This window comes from Egretta garzetta, unplaced genomic scaffold (assembly GCF_000687185.1).
Source record: "Egretta garzetta isolate BGI_Z169 unplaced genomic scaffold, ASM68718v1 scaffold204, whole genome shotgun sequence".
Classification (NCBI taxonomy): Eukaryota; Metazoa; Chordata; class Aves; order Pelecaniformes; family Ardeidae; genus Egretta; species Egretta garzetta.
Window position 1 is genome coordinate 1,226,843 of NW_009259424.1, and position 15,759 is coordinate 1,242,601.

The window sequence follows — 15,759 nt, forward strand, 5'->3', positions numbered from 1 at the left end:
GCAGCAGCGTGTACCTTTTGCCAGCTATTTGCCAATAGCAGATTTGCCAACAGGCTTACATTGACTTGTTTGTAAAGGAATTTTCATGTAAATTTTTTGGTATTTTTGGTGCTGGATAAAGTGCATGGATCCTCTGGCTTTTTTTAAAATTACCCGTGGCTGACCTGTGTTTTTACCTTTCCCTATGCCGGAGCATAGATTTTTGTAAGCGCATCCATAAGTAGCCGTCATTTGACAGTAGCAGGCAGTAGCTGATCAGCTAATGGTAGTAACACCATTTACTTTGGGAGTCATCTATCTGTGTGTGCTGAATAGAGTCTTGGAAGTATCTGCTTCCAATAATTATGTAGTTATGATTTATCCTGACTTTCGTTCTTTGAATTGCTTCTCATTTGAATGTCTAAAATAATTGAAATACTATGAATACTCCCATCTTTCTGCTTCCCTATTTGTGCCACTAAAAGGGAACTGTCTTTCATGTTTCATTGTTTGTGATAAATGTAATTATGGAAGAATATCCACTTGATGGGAATTACAATAAAATGGATGAAATCGCATTGAACTGTCATGCTGTCTACTGCATTTTAAGCAAGTTCTAACATTGTGCTGGTTTTGGAGCTGTCATTTTCTGCTGCTTGTACTCATAATTCCTATCTGCCTAGGCTGCATCTCATAGCTCTATTTTAGGGTCACGATTTTATACTTGTTCATCTGGCCATCCCAGCTTATGTCCAACTCATTTCTAAGGGGCTGGTCATATTTCAGACCCTTCCGTCTTGTCTTTGCTCACACACTCACTCACAGAATCACAGAATGGTTGAGGTTGGAGGGGACCTCTAGAGGTCAGCTAGTCTAAGCCCCCAGCTCAGGCAGGTCCACCAGTCTGCCCAGGAGCATGTCCAGTCATCTTCTGAAATATTTCCAAGGATGGAGACTCCACGATCTTCCTGGTCAGCCTTGTGCCACTGCTCACTCTCACAGTGAGAAAAATGATTTATGATATTTAGGTGGAACCTCTTATGTGTCAGTTTGTGTCCATTGCCTCTGAGTCTGTCACTGGGCACCCCTAAAAAGAGTCTGGCTCCATCTTCTTTGTACCCTCCCTTCAGGTGTTTATAAATACTGGTAAGATCCCTCTGAGCTTTCTCTTCTCTCGCCTGAACAGTCCTAGCTCTCTTGGCCTTTCCTTATATGAGAGGTGCTCTAGTACTTTAACCATCTTTGTGGCTCAAGTACCCAGAAGATATCAGTGTTGAAATGGTACTATTTTCAGATTTTAGGACTATTTGAGGTTTTGAAGTGTCTGAGGTGCTTGAAGGACACCCAAACCCATACGGCCATTCTCTTTTGGAAGGCACAGTAACAGAGACCTGGGCAAATAATAACATGTGGGGCCTGTGAACATACAGTTCAGCCTTGTGTTTGTGGGTGGGGGAAACATTACACTAGAGGTTTCCTGAGAGCCACTGTGCTGTCAGATTACCTTTTTTGTTCCCAATTTTTATTAAATATTCCTGGTAATAGAATTGTCTCCTATCCTCAGCTAAGCTATATCTCACTCCTCTCCTGATCCATTTGGTTATTATCTCGTAGGCTCACCATTCACTCCTGTGTGGGCTTCTCCCAGCTGAGTACTTTCACTCCTTCCTAACCAACCAGTTCCTTTTTAATCTGTAGCTCTGCTTTTCTGGTCAGTTTTGTTTGGCCAGTTTTTACTGTGTACAAAGAGGTTCTACTTAGCAGGATATACGGAACTTGAAAAATAAAAAGCAGTTGGTTAGTGGCTAACAAATACAATAGATAGCTAAAGCTAATGCCTGACTGAGCAAAGTGTTAGTGTATTTGTTACCCCCAGTAATGCTGACCAGACAGTTGTCAGTCATGTGGGAAAATGTTGGCTTCTGGTGCTCTTTTGGAACTGTGGCTCAGTTTTACAGAGTTGTTACCTTGCAAATTCCTGGGTCTTTTTGCCTAAGGTTTCTAACTTTTCATGACAGTATTTTTTCCTCTTAGATTCTTTGACTGTCAGTTGCTGCTGTCTTTACAACTCCACTTCTGCCTGTGTTTTTACTTATCTTGTGTGATGTTAGCTAACATACTTTCTTGCACCTTACCAAAAATATTCTCAGCTAAAGTCACGCAGTGGTACCACACCAATCTAGGCCTTGGATCACAGAGAGCTGAACCACAGGACTGAGGATTCTACACAGTCTTCCTCTGGTTGGTTATTTCTCTCTCCCTCCCCCCCAACAAATTTCCCTCTCAAAGTAACCATTTCTATTTTCTTATTGCCTTCCTTTCATGAATTCTCTTCTCAGTTTCTCCAGACTTAACTAGTTTTCAACAGAAGTTCTTCTGAGCAGCAGATGATTCTGTGCCCAAGAAGTTGTGAGTTCGCCAAAGGTCACCAAGTTGACTTGCTACTTATCTTTTTATCCTGGGAAGTATGTGAGGTTGACAGACCACGTTTATCTTGGGCTACAAACCTATTTGCAATTCTGGCTTGAATTGCTGAGTTAAAATAAATTAACAGCTGCTTTGCTTTTGCTTGGATGGCACAAACCACTGCAAAAATAGTAGTGAATCTGGTCTGTTCACTTATCTTGTAAGTAAATGCTAATAAATAACAGGTAGTAGAATACTGTGTGCTGTTTTCTTCCTCTCCTTATAAACACTTCAGATGTTCTGTATGTCTTATATAGACTGACCCTTGGTTTTTGGTTTTTTTTTTTTTTTTTTTTAAATAGTGGAATAACGAGAACCTGTCTTCCTTCAAATTTGCTTCTCAACACTTCCTCAATAAAAACACTTCAAGATTCTTTGAAGCTTAGTAGTAGGTGAACTTTTACTGCCAGCCCCAGCTTGCCATCACTGAGCTTTAACTTGGTCTCTTTCCTGATTTCCTATTTTCATGGAAAAGTAGTTAGCTAACTTTCAATATCTTCCCCTTTGTAAAGATTTTATTGAAGTTGGTTAGAAAGTTCAAAAGTTACCAGGTGCCCAGTGATTATGATAATTTTATTGTCTTGGGAAACAGCATTTCCCTGATGATTTAGTCAGTATTTGTTATAATGAATCCCGAGGGACCAAGCTGGACAGCTCTACACTCTTCTATCTTAACTGCAGAAAAACTTTCCGTTGTTTTATGCTTTCTTGTCTTATTAAGACATTGCATGTGTCAGCTTCTTGGTTTTGTGCAAATGTTTTTAAGAATCTGACAGTTATAATGGTCTGAATTAATACTGCAGTGTACGCATTCCAAATATGTAAAAACCATATGATGTTAACTTTTACTTTTATGGCCTGAAAGATAACATGTCAAATTTAAGATATTCAAAACCAGTAATTGGCAAGACAAAGAGATGGTAGTTAAATACTATGTTTGTCAGGTTATTCATTGACATTGCTTGTTCTCAGAAATTTGGAAAGTTTTCTTTCTGTTTGAAGTCATAAGAGAAATGAAAGGGCAAGGATTTTAGTTTTATGATAGTGCCTATGCACTCTGTTTCACATGTCCTTATTAAGGCACAATGAATTTCCAGATTTAGTTTCTTAAATTCATACTAAAGCTTCCCAAATTGCTATTAATTTATTAACATATGGGATATGTGTGCATGTACGCAGGATTTTCTCTCTCCATTTACTTCAGCCCCTCCATCCAGGATTCCTAGGCTCAAATCAGTGCTTTGAAACTTCTTCCGGTACTGAAAACAGAACTCAGCTGGAGAGGTGTTTCTGTCCATTGCAGATGGGGAAATAACAAACCTTAAAAATCAGTGGTTCTGATTAATATTTGATTTTTATTTCCTGTAGTTTTGTTTGTTGCAATGTGCTCAGCTATGGTGCGTTATCATGCCAACTAGTAGAGAGAAGTTCTGAGCGCAAGAAACTGGTATTTTTTTTTTTACTTTCACTGTTTTGTGATGTAGCAGGTGCTAGAACCAGATCTCATATCAGTGTGATTTTTATTTATTTATGGAGTTTGCTAAGCATGATTTGCACAAACACTTCAAGAAATCCAAGAGAAAACCAGAGAGCACTATTCAAGATGGGTGTTCCTGAATATTGTGGTTTAACCCAGCAGGCAGCTAAACACCACACAGCTGTTTGCTCACTCCCCAGTGGGCTGGGGGAGAGATTTGGGAAAGAAAAATTAAATTTGTAGGTTGAGATAAAGACAGTCTAATAGGATAGAAAAGTAAGGGAAAATAATATTAATGATAAAAGAAAATATAAAACAGCGATGCACAATGCAGTCGCTCACCACCTGCTGACCAATGAGTCCCTGAGCAGTGATTGCTGCCCCCTGGCCAATTCCCCCTGGTTTATATACTGAGCATGACATCCTATGGCATGGAATAGCCCCTGGGCCAGTTGGGGTCAGCTGTCCTGTCTGTGCCCCTTCCCAGCTTCTCGCTGGCAGAGCAGAGCAGCTGAAAAGTCCTTGACTAGTGTAAGCACTACTTAGCAACAACTAAACCATCATTGTGTTATCAACATTATTCTCATACTAAATCCAAAACACAGCACTATGCCAGCTACTAGGAAGAAAAATTAACTCTATCCCAGCCAAAACCAGGACACTGGAGAACTGATGAGTTTCAGCATGTTGGCAGTATTCAGCATTCAGAGAATCAGGCCAGTACTATCTCAGGTGCTGGTATGGGGACTCTGTAGTAATTGGTAGGTTTATTTCTGTAGTCTTTGCTCAATATTTTTCTCAAATGCAGTTTCTAGTAAGAGCAGTAAAACTTGTTTTTTCTCTGAATCTACAGAAATGAAGTCACATATAGCACTAGCCTGGCAAACTCTGGTGCACTTGAATAGTTCTCGCTCAATTCTGATTCAGGGAGCACATAAGAGCCTATATGTATGTAATTACAGTCCCTTCTGTTTGTATCTATTTCTATGAATATGCGTTACTTACTGATTGTATGTATTTCATACAAACCTTGTTGTCTATTTTTTTGATTTGAGAACTCCAAAGCTTATAAAAACACATACTTGGTTCAGGTAGCAAAACTCTTTGCATGACTTTAGCTTTGACTTTACTACCAGATCCTCTGAAGTAGATGTGCTAATAACGTTCCTGCATGAGGCCTCTCCACACTTCTTGCTTTTGAGTGAAGCTACACAGTGCTAAGGGTACTGTGAATTTTGTTTCAGAAGGCAATATTCTCTCCTTACTCTTGGTCAGAATTTATGTAGCAAAATTAAACAAAAATTACATGTTCCTGCACTCTCCCTTTCTATGTAGAAAACCTCTGTGAATCAAATGACTGCTTGGAGAAATGTACCCCATTCTTATACCAGGACTTAGGTAATTTAGGTATAGGTAGAAAGAATATTGCATAATAAAGGATTTAACTCTGGGGCAATATCAAATTTTGAGTGCCATATTTTTCTTTACTGTTGCACCCAAACTCTAGGACATGCTTAAGGCAGTTGTCAACAAAGGGCTGGTTTAATGAATATGTAGTCTTTGAATAGCTACATTTATTAATTTTCCTAATTTTAGCACAACCAAAATGATTAATTTTTGTGACTTTTGATCCATCTTTGGTTTCCAAACTGATACAGAGAGTTTAATGGGTCAAACGTTTATTTTAGCAGTTTGTGCTTGTGTGACAGGAGTTTTTCAGTGCTACTCTGTGTAGAGTGAGTTCTCTCAAGGTTGTGCCATCACTAGCAAAGCTCCTCACGTGATAATAGACTTTGAAACGCTTTTAGAAATGAGTTTAATGGAATTTTTTTTTCTCAGAGTAAGTCTAGGTGACAGACTGCTGAAAGTAAACTTGGGTGTTGGTCATCATTTTTCTAATTGTTAAATTTCATTTGCAAAACTTGATGTTGAAGAGCAGCATATTGTTGTCTACTGGCACAGGTACTAGCACCGTTGCATAGGTATATCGTATTTTATGTTGGAGTCAGATGTTTGAGTGTATGAGATTTTCATTCCATTAACTTACATTTATAATGAGAACAATATTTGATTCCCTTCTGTGACCAGGAATTATTTAATAGCAAGGACAGCAAAGTACATAGTAATATAAAAAGCAGTGACTAGAAAAGTTTAACATGGAGCCCCTAGCCTTGTTGCGTACAGCTAAAAGTAACGGTGTGGTTGCCAAGGGAATTATTTCAGAATTAAATGATTCAGAAGAACAGAAAGAGAGCATAATTCAAAATATGGAACATTCTGCATGATCTATAATAACTGACCTTCACTTCAAGGCATTAGGGCAACAAGGAGATGCCAAATTCATTGGCAATACTTGTGACTTGCCAAATAACTGCTTGAGTTTTAACTATTTTTTTTTTCCTGTATGTTTCAATATAGCCTGAGGGAATTTATGTCTTCATTTTGCAGGTCAAGCCTTAAAGGTATCAGCAGAGGCATTTACCAGTGATCCCTGCTATCTGCCTAAGAGGCAGGCTGTTGTCCAAGCAGCACGATCTCTGCTTGCAGCTGTCACAAGGCTTCTAATTCTGGCGGACATGGTTGATGTGGCATACTTACTGGAACATTTAACTGTGGTGAGTAGAATTTGACTTAGGTCAGACTCCCTTTAGCCAAAGAAGTGTCTGCTGATGGTTCTTTCTGCCTTGAAAATTCTTTTTGTACTTGGAAGTTGCATACCTCATGCAAGTAACACCTTGGCAATTGGTAAAACTGTAGATTCTAGATGAGGTTTGTAGAATGTACCAAAAAAAAAAAGGCTTCTACTTCTAACTCGATATATTTAATCTGGGGAAGCAGATGGTTATCTGTACAATTATATTTTAACGTCCTTTTATTTCTTATTTCATATTTTCTTACTTGAATTGTTGTACTTCTATAGCTTTTTATGCATGCAACCTTCATGATATTTGTGTCAATACTAGGGAATAATTTATCTGTAGAGAATCTTAGAGGTGGAATTTTATGTAGGTATTTATGGAGGGAAAGAACTGAGTAGATAAGGGTCTATCTCTGTATTCAAGTCAGTTTGTGAGAGAGATCAGCTAAGGGAGGAGATGTGCGAGAGGTGCCTCCAGCAACTCCCCAGCTCCAGCTATATATCCGTGCACTGCAGACAGAAGACTAGAAAGTTCTGATGTATACAAAGCTTTAAAAAATGTGCAGTAGAAAATATTCTCTAAAAGCCACTTAATTTTTCCACTCAAGGGAATAATGTGTTTTGGAAGTGTGTATCACAATAGTGCTGTGGTTTGATCACCTTTTTTTCCACTTGGGTCTCTTTAATCAGAAGGGATGGCTTCATTCTTGTATTCCCATTGAATTAGGCAAAATGTCCACACTTCTGGTGTTCAACGTCAAAATACTTTCCTGTCTACATAAACTTGAGTTCCTTTAATGTCAGCTGTAGTGTCCCATGTGAGCAGGCTTCCTTTTTTTTTTTTTTTTAGCAGTGTGATTTTAATCTTCCCAGCATCATGTGTCTGACCACAAAAATGAGTTTACTGAGTTTCTTCTCTGGATACTTACCCTGTTTAATCTGGTGTGCATCTGTGCTGGGAAGAGCAAGGAATTTTTGTTTCCTTTTTTTCCCTAATATCTTCAGTAATGTGTGACAGACTGATAAAAATTCAAAGTTCTGTTGACTTCTTAATGTTTCAGGGCAGAGGTGAATAATCAGTGCCACCTCTAATAATGCCTCATCCCACAAGAGGATCCGCTGACTTAAAGGGGACCATTGTGAAGCGAGTTCAGTTTGGTGAGGACAGGGGAATGAAAATTTAGCTCCCAATCAGAGTAGGAACAGTATTTCCTAATCAGACAATGTTGTGTGGGTTTCAGTGCTGTGTTTGAAACATCCAATGTTGACAATTGTTGGAGATGCAGTACAGGCTAAATGAAAACTGATTTGCAGAAGCTTCTGTGTTGTTCTGTATTTATGAAAGTTATCAGCTGTAAGAGGAGTGGTCTATGTCTTTTGTACTGCTTGTGGAAAATTTTCTTAAATGATGATATTTTTTATTGGTAGGCTATTACATTTTTGCATACGTATTTTCATAACCCTAGATGCACTCTTCTAAAATGTTTTCGGTATGTTTTACATGAGAGCACTAAAATTGGGTAGTTTCCTTTCCTAGAGTTTCAGTATTTCTAAAGAACTGTGTAATTCACTTCATGATTTCCATTTGAAAAGGAAAACAAACAGTAACTGAAAATCATACAAGAATGCAAAGAATCATTCAAGAAAAACTCCAACACTGCAAAGAATGCAATTAAGTTTTCTTCTTCTTCCATACTTTAATTTAGTTCTCTTAATAGGAGTGAGAACTTAATTCTTCAATTAACTCACAGTAAATTAGTGTGGCATAATACTATGCCTATGTAAAAAGACTCACCCTAGTTCTTAGAGGAAGGTGGTACTTTTTCCATATTTATTTAGTCTCTGCCCTGGCTGTTGAACTTGCCAACAGTGGTACTAACTGTAATGGTGTCTTTTTATGTTGGCATCTAATTAGGAAATAGACTTAGAAGATAGAGTAATTTCAGCATATGCTACTGAACAACCTTCAAATTATAACAACTTTTGGTAATGACTAACTTAGCCAGATTTAAATGCAATTAAATGCTTTAATGAGTCTCAACTTTGCTCTTTTCAAAGTCCTTCACATTTATTATAATTTAAAACTCCCTTAGGAATTCAGTTTTTCTTCAGTTGTGGACTTGCTCCAACAAAAAGACATTGTATTCATGCAGGGGGTGCAGCATAGAAAGTGGACCTTGTCTTTGCTATATCAGCTTTAATAATCTCGACGTTTGCATGCTCGTATGAGTTGAAAATCAACTCTCTTTCATTAGCAGTTTTTCTTTGAACTTCATCTAAAATTTTAATACTTCTACCATTTTATCCTCTTCTTCACAAAAACCATGGCTGTTACAGCTGTTATTAATCATTTAAGAGATGAGGAATTTCATTGCCCTTTATTTCCATAACTGAGCTCTATAATCATCGTAGAATAAAATGAAGAAATTTAAAGGACTGAGCCAAAATTAATTTTAAAAATGAACCCCCCCTCGAAGTAATAGTAAATGAAATGAAAATTCTAACCAAGGATCATTTTTTGTTTGTATGTGTAAAATGAAGGGAAGTGGTCCAGCGTCATCAAAGAACGCTTTAGAGTATTAATCAGACCTTATTCAATATGGAAGTATTTAATGTATGGTATTTATGTATCTAATACTTTTCAAACACATTTATCAAAAAGTGCTGAAAGTTTTTAGTCTTGCTCACTCAGTAAAGCTGGATAATTCCAACACTGACATTCAAAACATTAGAAACCATACTTACTTCTACTGACAGAATGCAGTCTGGATCATTAAACTTTAATTTCCTCTATAATATGTGAAAAAAAATAGAAAGGAAACAATGACAATGTGCCTAGCTGTCATATAAAGCCTCATCCAGTGTTTCCTGTCACATCTGCCATTCTAAGTATACCTAGGAAAAAACGTGAACCTCAACTACATCCTTTCAGTTTGTGTAGTCTATAAGAGTATTGTTTTCTGTGTATTTTAGACTTTGGGCTGTATTTCACTTCTGTGTAATAAAATCTTTATATAATGCTGAAAATACTGAGAGTTTTTAGGGTTTTTTTTTTTTTTTTTTTGGATACAAAGGTATCGAAATGCAACTTTTAAACTAGAAATAACAGGTCAGTCTATTTGGAAGAATTTGATAAACCTGGCAGGAATTTTACTCCAAATGTCCCAAACCATACCTTTGTGAACATGAGATTAACTTTTTTGAAACTTCACTAATGAAGTGGAGAGAATTTTTGTTGTTTCATGGATTCTATAGAATCTTCAGCCAGCAAAGTGTGTATCAAATAATGCATATTAGAAGCCAGTACAAATTCTCAGTGACTGATCATATTCTGCACACTACACTTCTAGCCGTTTGTGGAATTTACCGCCTTGTAAGAGTATGATGGTGCGGTGTGAGCAGCGAGCTCATTCCCAGTTGACTGGGAAAATAAAGTACATCATACTGACAAGAAAGGTTTTGCTTCTTTAAACAACTTAAATTTTTTTAAACAGAGAAGAGTTTGAATAAATAGCTGTCCGTATCTGAGTTTCCATACTCGGTTTAGAATTTGAAGTCTCTAGTCAAAAAACTGAGTGTGAAAAAATGTAGTCAGATGAAGGGTTATATCATGTATTGCACTCTTTGATTCAGAGCTGTATTACTAGCCTCATTCATTATGGTTAGTATTGCTCGATATTATTTAATTAAGTGAATTAATAGACTAATGGAATTGCTTGAATTTATTGATCAGAGGAGAACTGCAAGAAGGTAACAAGTTCTTAGAATTTCATTCAAAGCACATTGGCAGTCTGTCTTTTCCTAATCTATTTCAAATCATGCTGAGCCAACATGTTTTATCTGCCTTTTTTCCCTTCTTGTCATGCTCGCAGATTTACCGTGCAAGTCTTCATATTTTTCATGAACGCCTCAGACAGCGTGATCTTTATAAAATGCTTGCTTAGAGTTATTTAAAACTCTTGCTAGGAAAAAAAAAAAGAGAATGGCTACAGATAAGAAGCAACTTGTGAACTTGGGCCCTGTGGGCTTAGTGCTGTCTGTTCCTCCCTTCCCTGCAGAGTATTCATCAGCATTAAAAATGTTTTGAGCAGGAGAAAAACAGTATGGTTACATAAAAGAAGAGAGGTAAGTCATCTCAGGCTTACTTACGCTTTGGATTTAGGTATTTCATTTGATTCATGTAGCTCTGCTTAAATTAAAATTTGACTTGCTCACCGCATTACCTTCTGACTGTTTTGGTATTGTGGTATCATGCAGTGAAACGTTAAAAAATGGAAAAAGGGCAAAAAAGAATGTAGGCTACCCTGGGGGTGCAGGGCCAGGTTGTGAAACAGAAAATGATCAGAATCTTCCCCAGCTTCCCTTTGGTGGGCGTGGGTCACTCCCATGGCAAGAGAAATCTCTGAAAATAAGGGATGTGGAGATGATGATGACAGGAGTCTTTGGGAGAGGATCTAGCTTCTCCTTTAGTTCATACTCATATATATTTTTTCATCAACCATCAGAAATGGACTCTCGCTACCAATCTGAGGTCAGTATATGCCAGGTGGGATGCAGTTGTTTGTAATCAGGACTACAGTGTTTATCGTGGCACCCTGCAAATTCTGTGGCAGTCTGTAATGGGCAATAAATGACAAAGGAAAAGCAGCTCTTAAAGAATTACTTTTAAGAGTTGTGCTTTTCAAAGTGAACATCTTTTCGAGTTCAACCGCAACCTGGATCCACTTCTGTTCTTGGTATAGTGGCCTCTTGACGGCCGCTTTGTAACTCCCTAATGACTTGTGGCTTTACAACCCCCAGGGCTTCCCTTGAAACAGCCATATTCTTAATGACTCTCTTTTAACAAGCTGTTGCTAAGGAACAGACTCCCCAGTCTCTGCAGTTCTGTTTATATAATATCTGGTTTTGGTCTTAACATGGGAATCACTGAAAAAAAGAGCATTATCCTTTTCTTACTAGTCAGAAACGTAGCTTTGAAGGGACACTAATTGGCCAGCTTCAGGTACTACTGTTCCGGAATTTCTTTGAAGTGAGCAAGCCTGAAGGCTCCTGAACCTGTTTTACAAGAGCACAAGAAAACCAAATGGAATATAGTGGCTGTATTTCCAAGAGAAAAACACAGTTTCTGGGTTAAAAACACACTTAAATGAAAAGGTTTAAAAACAAATCCAATCCTTGCTTCTTTGCGGTGTAGAGCCTTCCCTTCAGTCTTATTTCTAGCTCAGTACCTCTCAGAGATTCGTATCTGCAATAGACTCTTCAGTGTTGTCTCTATGTGTATTGAAAACTTTTCTTTGCTGTCACATCTAAGACTTAGGTGTGGGTCAGCTCCCTCAGGAATTTCTACTTCTCAGGAATTGCCTAGTTTTGCTTCTGCCGTAGGTACCCTGTCTCCTGTCTGTCACTGTTTAGTGTGCTACCTAGTATCCTAGAAGGGTCTCCATGAGCAAAGCAGGCTTGGTAGGTTTCAGAGAGGATAATTTCCGTTTCTTCCAGAGTATCTGCATGATTTAGTGTACAGTAGGAGCAGACCCTCACCCTTAGTGGTGTCGGGGCAGAAAAATATACAGCCTTCCTCCCTGCTGCTCAGCCACTGCCTTTTTAATAGAGCCATGGTTCACAATAGCAAAGAAAATCATGTTTACCTACCTCACTCGGGGTGGGGGGGGGAAGAGATAGAATGAGAGAGAGGGAAAGCAAGGGAGGGAATAGATTGCCCTCTTAAAACTCCTAGGGAGCTAGTTTTGACATCTCTTGAAAACTGTGTATGTAGGGTGGGTAGACAGACCTGGGAAGGGAGGATATAATATTTTTTTATTATGAATTAAGAAAAGAAAAAGATTCCTGAAGCTGGGAACAGCTGCCTTGGACAACAGTGTTGCCTGTCTGTATTCCTGAGATTATGAGAAAGAATATAAGCAGCATCCTGTCAGTTACACAAACCCGGACAAAATAGGGATGAAAGCAAACTTATCTGGACTCACTTGGTCCTCAGCTTTATAGAAACTTTGCATAACCCAGGCATAAGGGGAAGGCTTATTTTAAATGGATAAGGCTTTCTTTAAGTAAGATGGATTTTTTTCTGGTTTGGTTTAACATACGTAGTATGTAAGAGATTTATGTACTAATCTTTTGTAAAAATAAATAATTGTAAAGTTGTGAGATATTTTCCAAATGAAGTAAGTTGTAAGCATAAAGCTTGGGGAGATCTATGATACAAAGGTAATTTGTAGCATAGGTTAACACGGAATGCATGAAGTTGCCAGAAGTACAACTGAGTTTGAGAAATCTGTATTATGTCTGGTGACGAAGTTTGAAAATTATTTGGGAAAGTTGGAAGGTGGGATATTAGAAAAGCAGACATCGGTTTTAAATTATTATTTGGATGCTCCAATCAGTGACTAGGATCCCATTGCAGTAGACTCTCTTTGAACCTATCGGGGGAAAAAAAGAGCATTGCTAAATTGTTTCCTTCTCAGTAGTTATTACTGTGTTTTGCTTCTACAGCAACACTTAACACTGAAGTGCAGTGCTTCTAAGAGAATAATACGGAAGTGATGCTCTGAAATTTCCTTCTATGAGTGCTAATCTTGGAAGGCAAATTCTAGGCTGGTAAAATAACCTTGGAAAATCAGTTTCTCTTGGCAGATTATTTATTGGTAGTATAGTAATGAAGTCAGTGTAATGTAGAGTGGCTTGTCTGATCAACAATTATTTGTATCTCAAGCATACACAGATCATTCTGATCTAGAGAAATTTATTCTATAACTTGCTCTTGCTTTGGGAGGCAAAAATGAGGAAATGCATGCAAAACAAACAGTATCTGCTTTATCATAAAAATGCATGTCTTCAGACCTTAAAATGAGAGCAAAATAATTTGATATTTTCTGAATGGAAAAAGCTGTGTGACCTACTCTCCATAAACCTCTCCAAAGAGGCACATTGCCCATTCCATTACAGCAAAATACTGGGAGAGCAACTATTTTCTCGTAAGTATGTGTGTTCAGTATTTGGAATTTAAAAGAGGTTTTGAATGTTTTTTTTTCCAACCGTATCTCCTGCTGATTTAAAATAGTACATTTAGTACAATTTATTCTTTTAAAGAAGCAGTACATTATTAAAACAGGAAGGTATTTTTTAATGAATGGCTTCCTTATGTCAGAATGGAAATAAAATTTGCTCCTCATGCTTAGTTCAACTCCTATTATTCCATACGAAAATAAAAAGAAATAGTTCACAAATGGATAACATAATTCAGTGCTATTTTGTTGCCCTTCACAATGCAAGATGATAATATTGATATTCAGAAAGACAAATACTCTTTCACTTCTGCAACTCTAGGCAAGCCAGAAAAGAGCCATTTCTCCTTGTTCTTGAGTAAGAGACTGACTTTTTGCAGCATTGACCCTAATTCTGAACCAAGTATGTAGAAGGAGATGAAGTAAAGGATGTGCAGCAGGCCATTTGATTACATCACCCTTACGACTTAGCTAGATCCCAGGCAAATGACATTAAAGGTATGTGGTTTGTCAAATAACATCATTCACAAACTGAAGCAGCAGTATCTGCTGCCTCCCATACCTATTTCTGTTTATACGGAGATTGTAAGGTTGTTATTACCAGGAATAAGACTGTCTACTTCTTGTTTAATGATGTCTCCTCCCACATCTCTGAATTATAAGCAATGAAGTACTTTGCACTGCATGTTTATAATCTCATATTTTTGTGGCCTGGTCTCCTGTTTAGCTGACAAGCTGTTAATTTTCATGGCTCATATTGAGGTTCCCAGGCTTGCTAAGGGAATCCCATTAAACTTGGAGAGAATTTTGTCTACCTCAGACCAAACAAGCTCAAACTTGTCTAGTGCAGAAGCAATTTTCCTGTGATTCCATAAAGGATGCTGTGAAGTGCAGCTGCAAAGTTACATTATTGAAGTGTAATAATTAAACTCTACTTTAAAAATTAGACAGAAACTGCCTTTAATATCATTACTTATTCCACAAATACTCATATTTGAGTTGATGGCAGTGAAAAGAGCATATGTATGTTTTCTTAAAATTGCTTGTTTGTTTTTTATTTACTTTTGAGTTAAATTTTAAAAAGTGTTTTTCCTTTGCATCTAAGGACAGACTTCTTCTAAGTGAATGTCTTGGCCATTACCCATCTATTTTACTGAAGTATATTACCCTTATAGTTACACATTTGATTTGTATTTACTGATCCTCACATGTTGGTTCTTATATCTCTTTCCAGAGAGGCAAATGCATTATTAATGTTAGGGAAGGAAGTGAGTGAGCTTGCTGGTAGAATTCCTGCCAAAGGAAGAATTGAAGCTATGGGATTAAGTACATCCTTAGGAGGAGGATGAGGATGATTCTACAACTGTGTTGTACTAACATGTTGATGATTAAAAAAAAAAAAAAAATGCTTATGTCCACTTAGTGAGTTTGGGAATTGTTAGAGATCTTTTCCCTGTATTACTCAACCCTGTAACAGGGTGCAGCAGCTTTGGGGTAATGTGTGGAGAAGAGTGTCATGGTTTGGAGCTGAGGGTATATGATGAATTTGTACAGCAATATTATGAGCAGTTTCTTACACAACTATAAAGAGGGAGCACTTTTGGTCAGCTTAAACCTTACTCAGGTCTTGCTTGCAGTTGTTGCAATTAGATTACTTCCACCTAATGGGGGTACCCGGGAATGGGAATTGGTGAAAGCAAGCTTTGCAAATTCAAGGTTTTTGGAGCAATTCTGGAGCAGAGAGAAAATCTGAAAACGACAGATACTACAAAAGGTGAAAGGTAATGAAGTCAAACAGAAAAGAATAGAGAGTCTTGTGGTTTTGTCTTAGTGTTTATATTCTGTCACCGATGTTGTTACAGAATTCAGTGAAGAAGGTTCATGATTTTCTGAAAGTAGCAAGGAAGCTATAGCTCCCATTCTCCTTTCACACAAATCTTAGCCTTTCTGTTACAGTTCCCTACAAGCTGGGTTGGTATTGTTCATCTCTTTGAAAAATATGAGTACTATTTTTAATAATAGGGTACATGTGAAAGAAGTTTTAATTTTAAAAGTAAGCTCTGTAACAAAGTATAATTTACATTGTCACAGCTTTCATACAGAATGTGAGCACATTGGCTAAGGTGAGTATCTGGTCTTGCAAATTACTCTTATGTAAATTAACTTGATAAGGAGTACCC

The 15,759-nt window shown here is 37.6% G+C and overlaps 1 protein-coding gene across 1 annotated transcript in view; it reads left to right on the forward strand.

Annotated features, from left to right (window-relative positions):
* CTNNA3 (catenin alpha 3) overlaps positions 1–15,759 on the forward strand; it is a 505,586-nt gene that overhangs the window by 18,295 nt on the left and 471,532 nt on the right. The window contains exon 4 of the mRNA XM_009636975.1: positions 6,371–6,537. Within this exon, the coding sequence (XP_009635270.1) occupies positions 6,371–6,537 (167 nt within the window). The remainder of the gene's footprint in view (positions 1–6,370; positions 6,538–15,759) is intronic.